Source organism: Phasianus colchicus, chromosome 15, assembly GCF_987193195.1.
Source record: "Phasianus colchicus chromosome 15, bPhaCol1.hap1.1, whole genome shotgun sequence".
Classification (NCBI taxonomy): domain Eukaryota; kingdom Metazoa; phylum Chordata; class Aves; order Galliformes; family Phasianidae; genus Phasianus; species Phasianus colchicus.
This window is the reverse complement of record NC_143450.1, coordinates 2043242-2059143: the sequence shown is the minus strand read 5'-3', so window position 1 is coordinate 2059143 and position 15902 is coordinate 2043242. Positions and strand designations below refer to the sequence as shown.

Genomic DNA, 15902 nt, shown 5'->3' with positions numbered 1-15902 from the left:
GATTGCAGTGTTCCAGTTGTGTGATTCTTCCCAGCACGTTTCCATAATATCAAATAGTTAGAAACTTTATAATTTTCTCAGCTGGGATTTTCAGCTCCTGCTTATTTCCCATGATGCACGCACTGGGATAGAAGAACTTCAGATGGGCTTCAAGCTGCATTACCTTTTCAATGAGCTCTCCCTGCTTTCTTTCAAACAGCTCTGAGGGAGGAGAATGCTACCTGAGCTCCCAACCCCTTCATCATCTCCCAAGGGATATGAGTTCTCTTGATGTTTCATAGTCCTCTTGTTGCATCCTCATTGACACCACATGAAATGCAGGATGGAGTACTTCTCCAGCTTTACCAGGTGTGGGAGCTTCTTCTTGTTATTGCAAAGGCAGGTCCCCAGATTCATTCAGATGCAGCCACTGTTGCGCTTTCCTCTTAAATCAGTTTTGTTTGGATGCATGATAATATAAAAATAGTATCAGAGATTAAGTCAGTTTCTGTCTTTCCCTTCCTTCCATGCACTGCATGCATCTGTCCATCCATCCATCCATTTGGGATACTTACCATCTCTCATGTTACCACTGATATCAGCAACACAGAAATGTCCAGTAAAAACTGTCATAGCCCAAGCAGACATAACTGGGAATACAGCTTGCAGTGGAATTACCAGGTCACAGCTTGAACCAATGGCTGAGCACCAGGTGAGAAGGCATCACTAATCCTGGGATCTCAGGGGCAAGCAATGTACCTGAGGGACTGGAAGGAGTAGAGCCTCTTGTCACCCCCTCCTCACCCTCAATTAAGGGGTTGCAGACAGAGGAGTAGCATCTCTTTAGACAGAGACTGCGCTCCTTTGAGTCATCACCAGTCATTACAAGGGGTGAGCCACTTTTCCTTCTTTGTTACCTGCTGTTGCTCTTCCTTACCTCTGTTGCTTTCTTCATATGAAGGAGCTTGAACTCCTCCATGTGCTGCAAATATCTCTTTTTCAGGTAGAGTGTAGCAGGTCTCTGATCCTCAGTATCCCAGAGCCAAAGGGTATACAAAAACAAAGAGGATGACCAAGGGCCTCCCACAGAGCTTTCTGCCAGATGCTTCAGGTTGGGCTTTTTTCCTTATCTGCAGTGTAGTGTAATATTTTTATGTCTTGTCCTGGCCCGTGAACTACCTCCCTTTTTCATTTCTTCAGAGGTTTCTCATTGCTGAGACCCTGATTTGAAGTCATTCTTCTTCTGGGTCAGTTGATAGAGAGGACTTGCAATCAGACTAAAATGCAGAATATGCACTCTTGAGAAAATGGAAACTTTTCAGAAAGCTTGCATTTCTTTTTTGCCAGTTGGTGGAAACACAGCTTTTGTTTTGTTGATCTCCTCCTTTGCGATCAGATGATGTCCATCTTGCCTTTTCATTCCTCAAAAAATGGATCTCCTATGCAGGGAAAAAAGTGGCTTACAGAAGAATTTGGATTCTTTTCCTACGTTTCTCAAAACCTTCCTCTGCTCTTTTGCCCCATGCAATGATACCATCTGTGTAGTACAGGTGTTCATGGGCTTCTTTCTGTTCCAGTGCAGTTCAAATCATTCCGTTGGAAATTGTAGGGACATTTCCAGCCTGGGTGAAATCCATACCAAGTGTACTTCTCCCAGTCTGCATACGTATCTGGGAGTTACTCCAATGCAAGTGTCAAACCTTGCACTTTGCAATCTTGAACCTGATTAGGTTCACACAGACCCACCTTTCAAGATCCCTCTGGATGACGTCACTTCCTTCTAATGTGTCAACCGCACCGCTCAGCTTGGTGTTACTGGCAAACTCGCTGAGGGTGCGCTCGAGCTCGTCATCGAAGTCATTGATGAAGATGCTGAGGAGCACTGGTTCCAACAGACTCCTTCTCACTGTCCTCCTCCTGGACACAGTGCTGTTCAACACAACCCTTTATTCTAACAGTTTTCCAACCAATTCATTATCCACCATATTGTCCACCCCACAAATCCATACCTCTCCAATTTAGAGATAAGGATGTGGACCATGTAAAAGGCCTTGCACAAGTCCAAGTAGATGACCCTGGTCACCTTCACTTTGACCACAAATGTTATCACTCCATCATAAAAAGCCACCACATTGGTCAGGCACGACCTTCCCTTGGTGATGCCATGCTGGCTGTCTCAGATCACCTGCTCTTCCCTTATGTGCCTTAACATGTCTTCTAAGAGGATCTGTTCCATGATCTTCTCAGGCACAGAGGTGACGCTGACTGCCCTGTAGTTCCCCAGGTCCTTCTTCCTCTCTTTCTTGTAAATGGGAGTGACATTTCCTTTTTTCCAGTCCCTGGGGACATCACCCAACAGCCACGGCTTTTCAAATACGATGGAAAGCAGCCCAGCAACCACATCAGCCAGCTGCATCAGAACCCTGGGATGCATGTCATTCAGCCCCATAGATTTGTATAAATTCAGACCCATGAGGTGGTCTCAGACTTGCTCTGCCCATACAGCAGAGGGGGATTTACTCCCCTAGTTCTCACCTAGAGGCCCAAGAATGCGAGTAATACAAGAATCCTGGCTGCCAGTGATGATCTCATCTGTTGCAGCCAGTTCTCCTTTCTCCTTTACCAAAGGAGATTCAGTCTCTTGGCCTGCCTCTTCTGGCCAATGTACCTATAGAATCCCTTCTTGTGGTTGTTAACATCCTTTGCTAAGTTCAGTTCCATCTGTGCCTTGACTTTCCAAATCCCCCTCTGCAAGTCCAGACGGCATCCCTCTATTCTCCCCAGGTGACACATCTTGCTTCCACAGTTGCTACAATCTCTTCTTTTCCCTCAGTTTGACCAGCTGATAATTGTATAGTCATGTCTGTTGTCTGCCTCTCCTGCCCACCTTCTTATTCTGAAGGAGAGAGATCTCTTGTGCCCACAGAAAGACATCCTTGTAGAGTATCTGGCTTTCTTCCACTCCTTAGTCGCTAAAGACAGCTTCTTGTGAGATCTCTACCAACAATTCCTTAAACCGCCAGCTTAAATGCCAGCTGTCTGGCTTTGCTGCTCACTATGTCCAGGCTACTGTCCCCATTATCCCAGCACTGGAGCTGCCAGGTGACAATGTGCTCACTTGGACAATGATTGAAATATTTTCACAAAACTTGCAGCTCCCTCATAGTCAGGGGTCAGACGTAATTTCTTTCTTTATGTGTTTTGACAATAAGTTCACATCTTCTGTATTGGAGTCACTAATAATGACAGAGATAGTACCCTGGTTCAGATAGAAGGCCTGGAACAGAGACTGGAGAAACTGCAGGGCCTGTTCTGAGGGTTGCAACCAACAACTTCAAGGACTGCAGCAACTGTAGGGCTTCTCATGCAACTCGGAGCAACCCCAAAGGGTGTTGAGTGCGTTGGAGCAACCACAGGGCTTTTCCCAGGTGAAGGAGCAACCTCAGCACCTGTCATGTGAGTTGGAGTAACCACAGGGAATGTGCGAGGGTTGTTGAAACCACATGGCATGTAAGGAGAGTTGCAGCAACCACAGAGAGTGTTTAAAGAGTTGGGGCAACCACAGGGCCGGTTGCATGCATAGCCTGGGTCTTGTTTTGGTATCCAGATGTGCCTCAGAGCCCTGGGAGATTCAGGGTATGTGTTCAGCGTGTGGTACTCTGCCAGGAGTCAGGTGGCTTGAGATAAGCAGTGATGCTCCTGATTGCTGTGGCTGTCTGTACAGGCCAATGTCAGGGTTCTATTGGTTATACCATTACACTGTTTCTTTATGAAGCCTCTTCCTGTGAACTCCCAGAAGAGAGTGATTGGTGCCAAGGGGAGCAACAAGAGAAATAGAGCCCACATGGGAAGTACCTGAGCACTCAGAGTTAGTGCTCTGAGTGCGTTTATGTTTATGCACCACAAACACCACTGTGGTCCTTTTAACAGCAGTTGGGAGTCCCAGTCTCACAGATATCTGCAGAAGGGAAAGAGATTGATGAAGTCCATCTCCCTCCTGCTTGTAAGCTCATTCAAGTATTGGAAAGCCACAATGAGGTCTTCTGAGTCCCTTCTCTTAGCTGAACAAGTCAGTCTGCCCCAGCTTTCCTTCATAGCAGAGGTGCTCCAACCTTCTGATCATCCTCATGACCTCCTCTGGTTTTACTCCATTTGCCTTACGCCAGTGCAGGTGGGCACAAACCTGGGCACAACATTCTAGCTGGGTCCTCATGAGGGCAAAGAAGAGGGGGACAGTCACTTCTCTCACCATGCTAGCCATCTCTCTCTTGGTGGAGATCAAATAGAATTGGTCATCTGGGCTACAAGCATGCATTTATGGCTCATGTCAAGGCCTTTGTGCACCTGAAACTGACTCCTTCCCCACAGGGCTGTTCTCAGTAGAGAAAATGAGAAACATGGCTTGCAGAGGAATTGCTAGATCACAGCCTGAACCAATGGTTCAACACCAAGTGAGAAGGGATGGCTAAGCCAGGGAACTCAGCTGCAAGCAATGTACCTGAGTGACTGGAAGCACTGGAGCCTGGATCCACTCCTCCTCACCCTCATTTAAGAGTTCAAAGATGAGGGAATAGCATCTTTCTGGTTCGACACTGTAGTCCATTTAAGTCATCGGCAGTCATTGGAAGGGTTTGGAAATTTATTTATTTATTTTTTTAATCCAGCTATTGCTCCACTGTGTTTGTATCCTGTAAGAGTGTACTATCATCATCTTCTTTTGCCATACACAGCTCCTCATTCCTGTCATGAAAAAATGACAGTGACACCTGGGATCCATTTGTTTCTGCTCCTGATTGGCCTCTGGCAGTTGAGAGAGATGAGGGGACCCATAATCTTGCTTATTGTAACTTCAGCTTTGGAGTGTGCATAGCCAGGATACATCCAGGCAGAGAAGAGCTTCTAAAAACACCACCCACTCTGATAGCCCTCTGTTCACAAATGATACGTTGCTCTCCACCTTCAGGTGTGGAAGGTTGTGAAAGGAAAATTAGGCACATTAGGCTGTAAATAACACACTTGTATTTCACCTGCCCAGAGCTACCTGAACCATTCTAATTCTAGCAGCTTTTTCCACCTGCTGCTTATTTAGATGTCATTCAGTGGTTTAACTCTAGGAAATGTGAGCATCTTACAGAATGTACTTCTGTAATCACAATCTCCACGTGCGCAGCGTTGTGTTTGCTACTGTGCTGTCTGTTCCCCATCTTGTATGGTTGTAACCACTCCCAAGGGAGTATTTTCCACCATTCATGATTAAATGCAGGGATAGAGCATTGGTCACTTCTCTCATTCGGCAATATCTAATGCCAGCCAGATGGCCTGCAATTATGCACATTGACTCCATTCACCCTCTCCTTCAGGGGTTTCTGCAACTTGTTATGAAGGACTCCATACTCCATAAATGCTCCTGGATGGCCAGGAAAAAGACAGTTATTGCCTCCATTGTGGGTCACCACAATAAATTGACATTAACAGTCATTGTCTTCTCTTATGTACAGGGGCAATTGATACTGATACAGTTGGTTCCCTGGTTCAGATAGAAGGCCTGGCACAGGCACTGGAGGAACCGCAGGGCCTGTTTTGAGGGTTGGAACAACTTCAAGGCCTCCTGCAGGAATTGAACCAACTATAGGGCTTCTCATGCAACTTGGAGCAACCACAAAGAGTGTTGAGTGGGTTGGAGACACCACAGGGCCTATTGCAGAGGAAGGAGAAACTTCAGGGCCTGGCCATGAGTTGGAGGAACCACAGGGCCTGCTGTGAGAAATGGGGCAACCACAGGGCCAGTTGCACGGGTTGAAACAACCACAAGGCCTCTCTTGGGAGAGAGCGTGGATTGTCACAAGGAATGCATTGACTCTGGGGCCTGATTTGAGGACTGGTGAAACCACGGGACCTGCCACAGGTTTGAAAGCAACCACAGGCTGTGATGGAGGAGCTGGAACAACTGCGGGGCCAATAGCAGGGTTGCACTAACTACAGGCCTGTGGCAGTTCTTGGAGCAGCCACAGAGCACGGAGCAGGGCTTAGAGCCACCACAGCAACTGGCACAGGCCTCAAAGCAACCATAGGCAGTGTAGTGAGAGCTGAAGAAACTGCAGGGCCTATCACAGAAGTTGGAGCAGCCACAGGGCCTGTCACATTGTCATCAGAGTTAGAGACCTTCTCTTCCCTTCTCTTCAGTGTGCTGAATAGCACTGATCAGGGTGCAGCAGGCATGGGCCAAGCCCCAGCACGTGGCAGTGACTGCTGTCTCTCTACAGTTGCCAGAGTGATGGCATATCTGCTGCAAACACTTAGCTACATTTTCTGGATCCTACAGTTGTTTTTGGGTGGAGTTTCAAAGCACTGACAGTGCCAATTCTTCTGGGGGCCTGCTAAAAACCTCCCACACAGCATGACACTCAAAAATTACTGTCTCGCGGAAGATCTCGGGGTTGTATAATAAGGAGTTGGTTAAACATAGGAAGAAAGAGAAACATATTCAGGAGACTCAGTAGGGGGATCATGCTGGTTTGAACATCTCAGGAATATTTAACAAGAGCTCTTGTAACTAGGCCAAAAGACAATGGGTAGGTGAAGGAGAAAGAACAGTGTGGAAAAGGAGGAAAACATGGCCTGTTCACGCTCCCATAGTCTGGCTCTCTAAAGACACAAAGGAAAATGTGTAATTCCTCATAGAGTCTGAGAGATGATTCTCTACATACGAAGATGATGACAATATGGAGTACAGACACCAGCTGAGTCTCCTGAGCAGTAACTTGAACACATCAGAATATGATCTTACATGCCACTCCTGAGAGAAAACAAAAAAAATGTAGAGGTGGAGGCATGGAGACAGAAGTACAAATAGAGGTAGACATACTGAGAACCACATAGACGTAGTCATAGAGATACTGAGATGATTCTCTACGTACGAAGATGATGACAATATGGAGTACAGACACCAGCTGAGTCTCCTGAGCAGTAACTTGAACACATCAGAACTTGATGTTACATGCAACAGCAGTGATCATCTTCTTCTAGCCCCCTAAGATAGTAAACAGCACAACAGGGAACAGAAATAGCAAGTAAGGTGTGAAATGTAATCATTTCCCAGCTATCCAGCCTCTCCAAATCCCTCTGTAGGGCCTCACTACCCCAGGCAGATCGACACTTCCAGCCAACTTGGTGTCATCCGAACATTTACTGCAGGTGCACTCAATGCCCTCATCCACATCATCAATAAAGATATTGAAGAGGACAGGCCCCAGCACCGACCCTTGGGGATCACCACTCGTGACAAGTTGCCAGCTGGATTTAGCTCCATTCACTACCACTCTCTGGGCCCAGCCTTCCAGCCAATTCCTTATCTAGCCAACAGTGTACCTGTCCAAGCAAAGGGCTGTCAGCTACTGCAGGAGAATGCTGTGGGAGACAGTGTCAAAGGCCTTGTTGAAGTCTAGGTAGACTGCATCAACAGCCTTTCCCTTGTCTACCAGACAGGACACTAGATCATAGAAAGAGATCAGGTTGGCCAAGCAGGAACTGCCCTTCGTGAACCCATGCTGGCTAGGCCTGATCTCCCAGTTGTCCCGCACATGCCACGTGATCTCCCTCAAGTCAATCTGCTCCATAACCTTTCCTGGCACTGAGGTCAGGCTAAAAGGCCTGGAGTTTCCTGGATCCACCTTACAACACTTCTTATAGATGGGAGTCACATTGGCAAGCCTCCAGTCTTCTGCGACCACACCAGTCAACAAAGAGCGATGATAGATACTGGCGAGTGGCTCGCCTATCACCTCTGCCAGTTCCCTCAGCACTCTCAGGTGAATCCCATCCAGCCCCATGGACTTGTGACAGTCCAGCTGGAGTAGTAGGTCTCTGACTGCGTCCTCCCAAATCGTAGGTGGTTCTGTTCTGTCCACACTCCAGTTAACAGAGACTACCAGGTCAGAGAGTGGAGTACCCTGAGGATAACTGGTGTGAACTTCAAAGCCAGACAGAAAGAAGGCATTCAGAACCTCGTCCTTTTCCTTATCCTCAGTGGTCACATTCCCAGCCTCATCCAGAAAAGAATGAAGATTCTCCTGAGTCCTCTCTTACCACTGATGATATGTGTCAACGGGTTTCTTGTTCCTTTTAACCCCAGTGGACAGGTTGTGTTCAAGCTGGGCTTTTGCCTTTCTGATTTTCTCTCTAAACATCTTAACAACTTCTCTGTACTCTTTCTGAGTCACCTGTCCCTTCTTCCACAGAAGAGCCTCAAGAATAGCTCCCAGTTCATCTACGCCGGTCATCTTCCCTGCAGGCTCATTTTGCAGCTCAGGGGGACAGCCAGCCCCTGCACCTTGAAGACTTCCTTCCTGAAGAGCTACCAGCCGTCTTGGACCCCTTTAGTCTCCAAGACTGAAACCCAGGGGATTCCCCCTACTAGCCTTCTGAATAATTCAATATCCGCCCTCCGGAAGTCCAAGGTAGCAGTTTTGCTGTTCTCCCTCCTGGCTCCACCAAGAATCGAGAACTCGACCATTTCATGGTCACTCTTTCCAAGACAGCCCCTGACCTCCACATCTCCCACCAGACCTTCTTTGTTTGCGAACAGCAGGTCAAGTGGGCAGCTCCTCTTGTGGGCTCACTCACCAGCTGCGTCAGAAAGTTATCCTCCATACGCTCCAGAAACCTCCTACACTGCATTGTATTGTATTCCCAGCATATGTCAGGGATGTTGAAGTCCCCCATGAAGACAAGGGCTGACAATCGCGCAGCTTCTGCCAGCTGCTTGTAGAACTCCTCATCTGTCTCTTCATCCTGGTTCAGCAGCCTGTAGCAGACACCCACCAGGAAGTTCTGCTCTATAAGTTCTGATCTTTACCCATAGGGTTTCAACGTTATCATTCCCAGTCTCAAGCTCAATAACATCAAGGCATTCTCTAATATAGATAGCCTCCTTCCTTGCCTATCCTTCCTGAAGAGTTTGAAGCCTGCCATTGCAGCACTCCAGTCATGGGAGTGGTCCCACCATGTTTCCGTAATGGCAACTGGGTCATAGTTAGCGTGTCACAAAATGGCTTCCAACTCTTCTTGTTTTTTGCCCATGCTGCGTGCATTGGTGTAGATGCACTTCAGCTGAGCCCCACACCTCACCCCTAATCCCATTAGCACTCCTCCAGGCTCATTTCTAGTGGGCCTGGTTTTATCCCTATACCTCCTTCAAATCTGGTTTAAAGCCCTCTCTACATGTCCTGTCAACTCATGGGCAACAATCCGATTCCCCCTCTGGGATAGTTGATACCCATCGGCAGCCTTCATACCAGGTGCTGACTAGACTGCCCCATGACCAAAGAACCCAAAATTTTTGCGTTTCACCAGCCTCTCAGCCATGTGTTTGTAAGGATGGTTTTCCTGCTCCTCTCAATGTCCTTCCCCGCCACCATAGGAATACAGGCAAATACTACTTGTATGCCACCACATGCTGACCAGTGTCCAGCCAGTTCACAAGCAGTTGCTGACCCCCAAACCTGAGATATCAGCAACAGAGAAACATCTTATAAAAAACAGCTGTAAGCCATCATCAGCACATAATGTTGGGAATGCAGCTCCTCATTCATGCCCCACAGCAGTTAAAGTACCACCTGGTATCTGCTTCCTTATGCTCCTACCAATGCTCCTGATTCGCCCCTAGGACTTCAAAGAGAGGAAGGCTGACCTGTACCTTTCCTTTATTGTAACCTGATTGCTGACACCGTTACGGCAGGGAACACATCCGGGCTGAGAAGAGCTTCCCAACACACTTCTCACAATGCCTGCCCTCATTTCATATGGACAGACTGCTCTTCAGCTTCAGGTATAGAAGCGCTAACAGCAACAGTGATCCTTAATGCATCTCCACACGGGAAGAATAACTTTGCACGCAAGAGTGAAGCTCATACTCCTTCAGATTTCTCAGTAGACTTTATTGGTTTCTGTCAACAAGCATTCAAATCTTGGAAATACATCAGCAAAGAGAAATAGCAAATAGCTTTGAACGTTCTATTATCTAATAATCCATAATCCTGAAATGCTCCAGAACCATTCTTTTAGACATTGTGTTGGGAAAAGAACCAAATCAAACTAAAAACAATTGAAGGGCTCAAGGAGAACAGCATACAGAAAGAGGGAACTCCTGGTTGAATGTGCATTATGAGAATGTCAGCCATCTCTATGGCAGCCAGCTTCTCAGAGATATTAAAGAATACCTTCGCGGGCAACATTCAGCTTGGATTAACAGCAACACAGCCTGGCATGGAATTCCCTTATTACAGAGTCCACATGATAACAAAAAAGAATGCAGAAAAGCAGATGAATGAAAATGATAGCTTCAATATGATACTCTTTTCTTCCCATTTGTCACTTAATGCCCAGGAGCAACAGTACTAGCACAACTAAATATCACATCTCTGTGTTCCCAGCATGCATCCACCTCCAAAAGTAACAAAATTTCAAAAGGACTAAATTAATAGACTGCTGCATCAGCGGATATTGTCCTTGAGTTGTCACACAGCAGATCTCTGCTTCGCTGGTTATTTTTGGTACAACGTTGGTGTCTCCTTCATTTTGCTTGGAAGAGACCTGCCCATGAGGACCAAGATGATTCTCCTTCTGCTCCCTTACTGATGGCTGAGCCAGGGGCTTTGATCCAAACTGCCATTCTCCTCTGCTGCCCCGGAAGCCGTGCCTTCAGACAGGGGAGCTCGGCCCTGCAAAGAACACAGTGGACGGCTGACATTGTCAGTGAGAAGCTGGGAAGCCTCATTTGAACCAATGTGAATGGAACACCACTCTTCCCTGCCCACAGGCAAAGAAAGAGGAGGCCGGGGAAACAGCTCTCTGACCCGAACAGGACAACCCTATAATAGACCCTGGAGATCAATAAAGCCCTGCATAAACACCTCAGAAAAGTGTAATTGGAAATCTCTTTTTGGATCAGGAAGAGGGGAGGAGACACTGATGGTTCCCTCATGAACAAATAACAAACAACGTGCATTAAAGCCAACGGAAACAAGAGGATAATGGGAAACAGACTCTGAGGGGATGTCGGTTCTGCTGTCGCTAACGCTGTGCAGGAGAAACACGACGCCATCAGCGCCGCGGCCTCTCCGCAGCTCCCTGCCGTCCCACAGCCGCACTCGGGGCCGAACCCTCACTCCCAGCCTCCGTCCCCCTCCCCGCCTCCCTCCTCCCCCACAGACAGCGCGCTGCCCCCGCGCTCCCCCTCGTCCCCCGCGCGGGGCTCCGCTCCCTCACCTGCACGGCCCAGTCGCCTTCTTCTTGCCCGAGGCGGGCCGAGCACAGCGAGCTCCGCTGCTCGGCCGCGCCCTGCGGCAGCCCGGCGGGGAAGCAGGGGAAGAGCGGCCCGAGGAAGCGGAACTCGCTGTCGACGGTGCCGGCGGCGAGGCGGACGTCGTAGACGTAGCTGCGGGGCAGGGAGCCGGCGCCGCTGTCGGCGGCGGAGCGCGGGAAGGCGGGCAAGGTCCCCGGCTCGCCCCGCCGGGCCCGCCGCACCTTGGCGGCCACGGCGGCCGCCGCGCCGGCCACGAAGAGCGCGGACACGCAGGCCAAGCAGACGCTGAGGTACAGGGTGAGGCGGCCGTCGGGCTCGGCGGCCGGCGCCTCTTCGCTCGCCCGCAGGCGGCCCTCGGAGAAGCCGTCGGCCAGGGCGACGGCGAGGGTGGCGCTGGCGGAGCGCGGCGGCCGCCCGCGGTCCCGCACCAGCACCACCAGCCTGTGCCGGGCCGCGTCGCGCTCGCCCACGGCCCGCGCCGTGCGCACCTCGCCGCTGTGCAGCCCCACGCGGAACAGCCCCGGCTCCGTCGCCTTGGCCAGCTCGTACGACAGCCACGCGTTCTGCCCCGCGTCCGCGTCCACCGCCACCACCTTGGCCACCAGGTAGCCCGCCCGCGCCCGCCGCGGCACCAGCTCGCCCAGCAGCGCCGCGCCGCCGTCGGCCGGCGGGTTCAGCACCACGGGCGCGTTGTCGTTCTCGTCCCGCACCAGCACCCGCAGCAGCGCCGTGGCGCTCCGCGGCGGCGAGCCCCCGTCGGCGGCGCGCACCGTCACCTCCACGGCGCGCACCTCCTCGTAGTCCAGCGGCCGCACCACGGACACGTCCCCGCTCTCGGCGTCCACCGACACGGCGGGCCGCTCCTCGCCCTCCTCCCGCACCAGCGCGTACCTCACGCGCCCGTTCGCGCCCGCGTCCGCGTCCGTCGCCTTCACGCTGCCGATCCGCACCGCGCCCGCCTCGTTCTCGCTCACCCACATGCTGTACGCCGCCTGCGTGAAGCGCGGCGCGTTGTCGTTCACGTCGCCGATCCGCACCCGCACGCTTTCGCGAGCGCTCAGCCGCGCCCGGCCCCGGTCCGCCGCCACGATGCTCACGTTGTACTCGGCCGTCGTCTCCCTGTCCAGGGCCGCGCTGGTGCGCAGCTCGTAGTGGTCGGCGAACGCGGCCGTCAGGCTGAACGGCACGTCGCCCTCGATGGCGCACTCCGTCCGCCCGTTGTCGCCGGAGTCGCGGTCCCGCACGCTCAGCAGGGCCACCACGGTGCGCGGCGGGGCGTCCTCGGGGATGGACGCGCTCACGGAGCTCAGCTCGATCTCCGGCGCGTTGTCGTTCACGTCCAGCACCTCCACGTGCACTTTGCAGTGCGCAGACAGACCGCCACCGTCCGTGGCTTTCACCTCAATATCGTGGTATTCCGTTTCTTCAAAATCCAGATTGCCAGAAACCCGAATCTCCCCTGTGGCGGAGTTCAGGTCGAATATATTTCCCGGCTCGTCAGAAGTGAACTCATATTCAACTTTGCCGTAGGAGCCTTCGTCGGGATCCGCGGCCGACACCCGCACCACCAGCTGCCCCGGGGGGCTGTTCTCGGCCACGCGCACCTCGTACACCTCCCGCGAGAACACCGGCACGTTGTCGTTGGCATCCAGCACCACCACCCGGACCTCAGCCGTGCCCGACCTGGGCGGCGAGCCCCCGTCCACAGCCGTGAGCACCAAATGCAGCTCCTGCTGCTCCTCGCGGTCCAATGCCCTCTCAAGGACGAGTTTCACGAACTCTACTCCTCCTTTCCCAGTTTCGACAGCTAGGGAGAAATGCGAGTTTGGAGAGAGACTGTAATTCTGTAAGCCATAAATACCCACGTCCTTATCACGGGCTCTTTCTAGGGGAAAACGAGAGCCAGGGGATGCCGTTTCAGGAATCTTTAATATCATGTCTTTCTTAGGGAACACCGGGGAGTTGTCGTTCACGTCCCGAACCTCCACCTCCCCGCGGATCAGCTGCACCGGGTTCTCAAAGAACAGCTTAAAGAAGAGCGCGCAGCTCTCGCTGTGCGGACAGATCCGCTCTCGGTCCAGCGTCTCCGTGACCGTCAGGACGCCGCTGTGCGGATCGAGGCGGAAATGCTGCTCGCTCCCCTCGGACACCACGCGCGCCTTGCGAGCCGCCAGCTGGCTCGGAGAAAGCCCCAGGTCCCGGGCGACGTTGCCCACCGACGAGTCCCTCGCCATTTCCTCCGCCACGGAATAGCGCAGCGGTTCGGCCCCGCTCTCCCACACGCAAACGCACACGAGCCACAACAGCACTCGCCTCTCGCCGCCGCCGCTCCGTCTCCCGCTCGCCGTCCCGCTCCGCCACGGCCGGCCCTTCCCGGCGGCCTCCATGCCTCGCGGCCTTTCTCGCCGGCCCCGACGCACGGCGAGAGCTGCCGCTCGCCGACCGAAAGCCGCCGGACTTTCCCAGCGGCTCGGCCCCGAAGCCCCCGAGCGCCCGCCTCCGTGCCCCGCCGCCCTTCCCGAGCGGCTCGCGCGGCTCTGCTGGGCGCCTGCGCCTGAAAGCGCGCTGCGGCCAGAGGGAGCTGCCGCTCCGTGGCCAACATCCCCACCCAGCGGCGCAACGGCGAATTGCTCCGTCTCCGCCTTCTCACCGGCGCTGCCGATGCGGATGGAGTTCCCGGTTCCCATCTCCTTTCCTCCTGCACACACGATCCCAAAGCGCAATGTAAATATTCGCCGTGTTAGGCAGCAGGCTTACTGCCCGCTCACGCAGTGATGCTCTGGGTTATCGGTTGCCGAAATCTTTTGCTTCCTGTTCTTGGATTTCCCAAAATGTGGTGATTTTCCATGGGTGCATGGTTGCATTTTCCTCATTTTCTCATTTTTCCCTGAAGAATGGAAATAGGAAGAGGGCTGATTCAGACACATAGCAGTACTGAATAGAACTGGTGCCTGTGAGCTTGCAGGTGCTGTAAGGAAATGATTCAACAGCACTCCTGCTTGCTTTCACACTAGAACAATAATTCTGTTCTAGGACAGAATCCTGATCATGTTGTCATCACATTGTGTATCACACCTCACCCAATGGACCCAGGGCTCTAATTCTTCCCCTGCTGATTGGCATCTTCCTTCCCTCAAATGACAAGCGTAACCTCCCTTGCACCTATGCCAAAGTGTGTTGCCGCACAACAGAACTCCCACAACTGACTGAAAATTGTCCCTAACTTCATACTAATCAAGCAAAGAGCTGCATGAGCTGAAAGAGCTTTCATGGTTGGGAAGTGCAGAGGTTTTGGAATTCTAGACATGATGCTACAGAAAGGTAGGGAAGAAATTAATCTCCCTCTTTTTACAAGCTTCCTTTAAGTACTGGAAGGCCTCAATGAGGTCTCCACAAATCCTCCTCTATGCTGAACAAGCCAGTCTGCTTTAGCCTTTCTTCAAATCACAGGTGCTCCAACTTGAACACAGACCTGCACACAGTACCCCCGGTAGTTCCTAATGAGAGAAAGCTGCAACAGAAAATCATCTCCCTACCTCTGCTGGCCACCTCTTTTTTGATGGAGCCAAGTATACATGCATCCAGCTGGGCTGCATGCAGGCACTTATGGCTCATGTCAAGCTCTTTATTCACACAAAACTCCAAGTCCCTCTCCAAGTGCTACTCTCCATTAGCTCTTCTCACAGACTGTACTCAAACCTGGGAATGACCGGACTGAAGTGGAACACCTTGCACTTGGATGTATTGAAACTGTTTCCATTTACTTAAGCTCCCCTTTTCAAGCTTGTCCAGGTCCTTTGGATTACATCCCTTCCTTTCCTCGTATCAAATGTACCACTCAAATAAATGTTACGACCAGTCTTGCTGCGGATGCATTTGATCCCCCTGTCGAGATCCACTGATACAGATCTTGAAAAGCAATTGTCCCAAGATAGATTCCTGTGGGACACCATTCATCATCCACCTCCACCCAGACATGGAGCTCTTGACCCCAATCCTATGGCTGTGACCATCCAACCAATTCCTTATCCACTGAATAGTCCACCATTAAAATACATGTGTCTCCAACTTACACATATAGTGTGTGGGGACATGTCAAAGGCCTTGCACAAGTCCATGTGGATGACATCACCTACTCTTCATTTGCCCAAGGATGCTGTTACTTCATCATTGAAATACACCAGATGGGTCAGCCGTGATCCATGGCCCTTAGTGAAGCAATGTTGGCTGTGTTGGATCACCTCCTTTTCTTGCATGTGTCTTAACATGGCTTCCAGGAGAATCTGATCCCTGATCTTCCCCGGCACAGACGTGACACTCATGGGTCTGTAGTTTCCCAAGTCTTCCTAGCAGACAACTAGGAAGTTGTCTCGCTCATCCTTCCCTGCCTAACTCTTGTAAACAGCTTGTTGCTCTTGATTGCAGTGTTCCAGTTGTGTGATTCTTCCCAGCACGTTTCCATAATAAAAAATAGTAGCTTTATAGTTTTCTCAGCTGGGATTTTCAGCTCCTGCTTATTTCCCATGATGCATGTACTGGGATAGAAGAACTTCAGATAGGCTTCAAGCTGCATTACCTTTTCAATGAGCTCTCCCTGCTTCCTTTCAAACAGCTCTGAGGG

At 51.3% G+C, this 15902-nt stretch overlaps 1 protein-coding gene across 1 annotated transcript; it reads right to left on the bottom strand.

The window, feature by feature from the left end:
* Positions 1–1186: 1186 nt before the first annotated feature.
* Positions 1187–13968, bottom strand: LOC149915848 (protocadherin beta-15-like). The gene is made up of 4 exons (XM_090151100.1): positions 11245–13968; positions 10612–10697; positions 1726–1896; positions 1187–1256 (listed from the first exon to the last, which is right to left on the bottom strand). Exons 1-4 carry the CDS (start codon positions 13966–13968, stop codon positions 1187–1189), a joined length of 3051 nt encoding a protein of 1016 aa, XP_090007226.1.
* Between the last annotated feature and the right edge of the window lie 1934 nt (positions 13969–15902).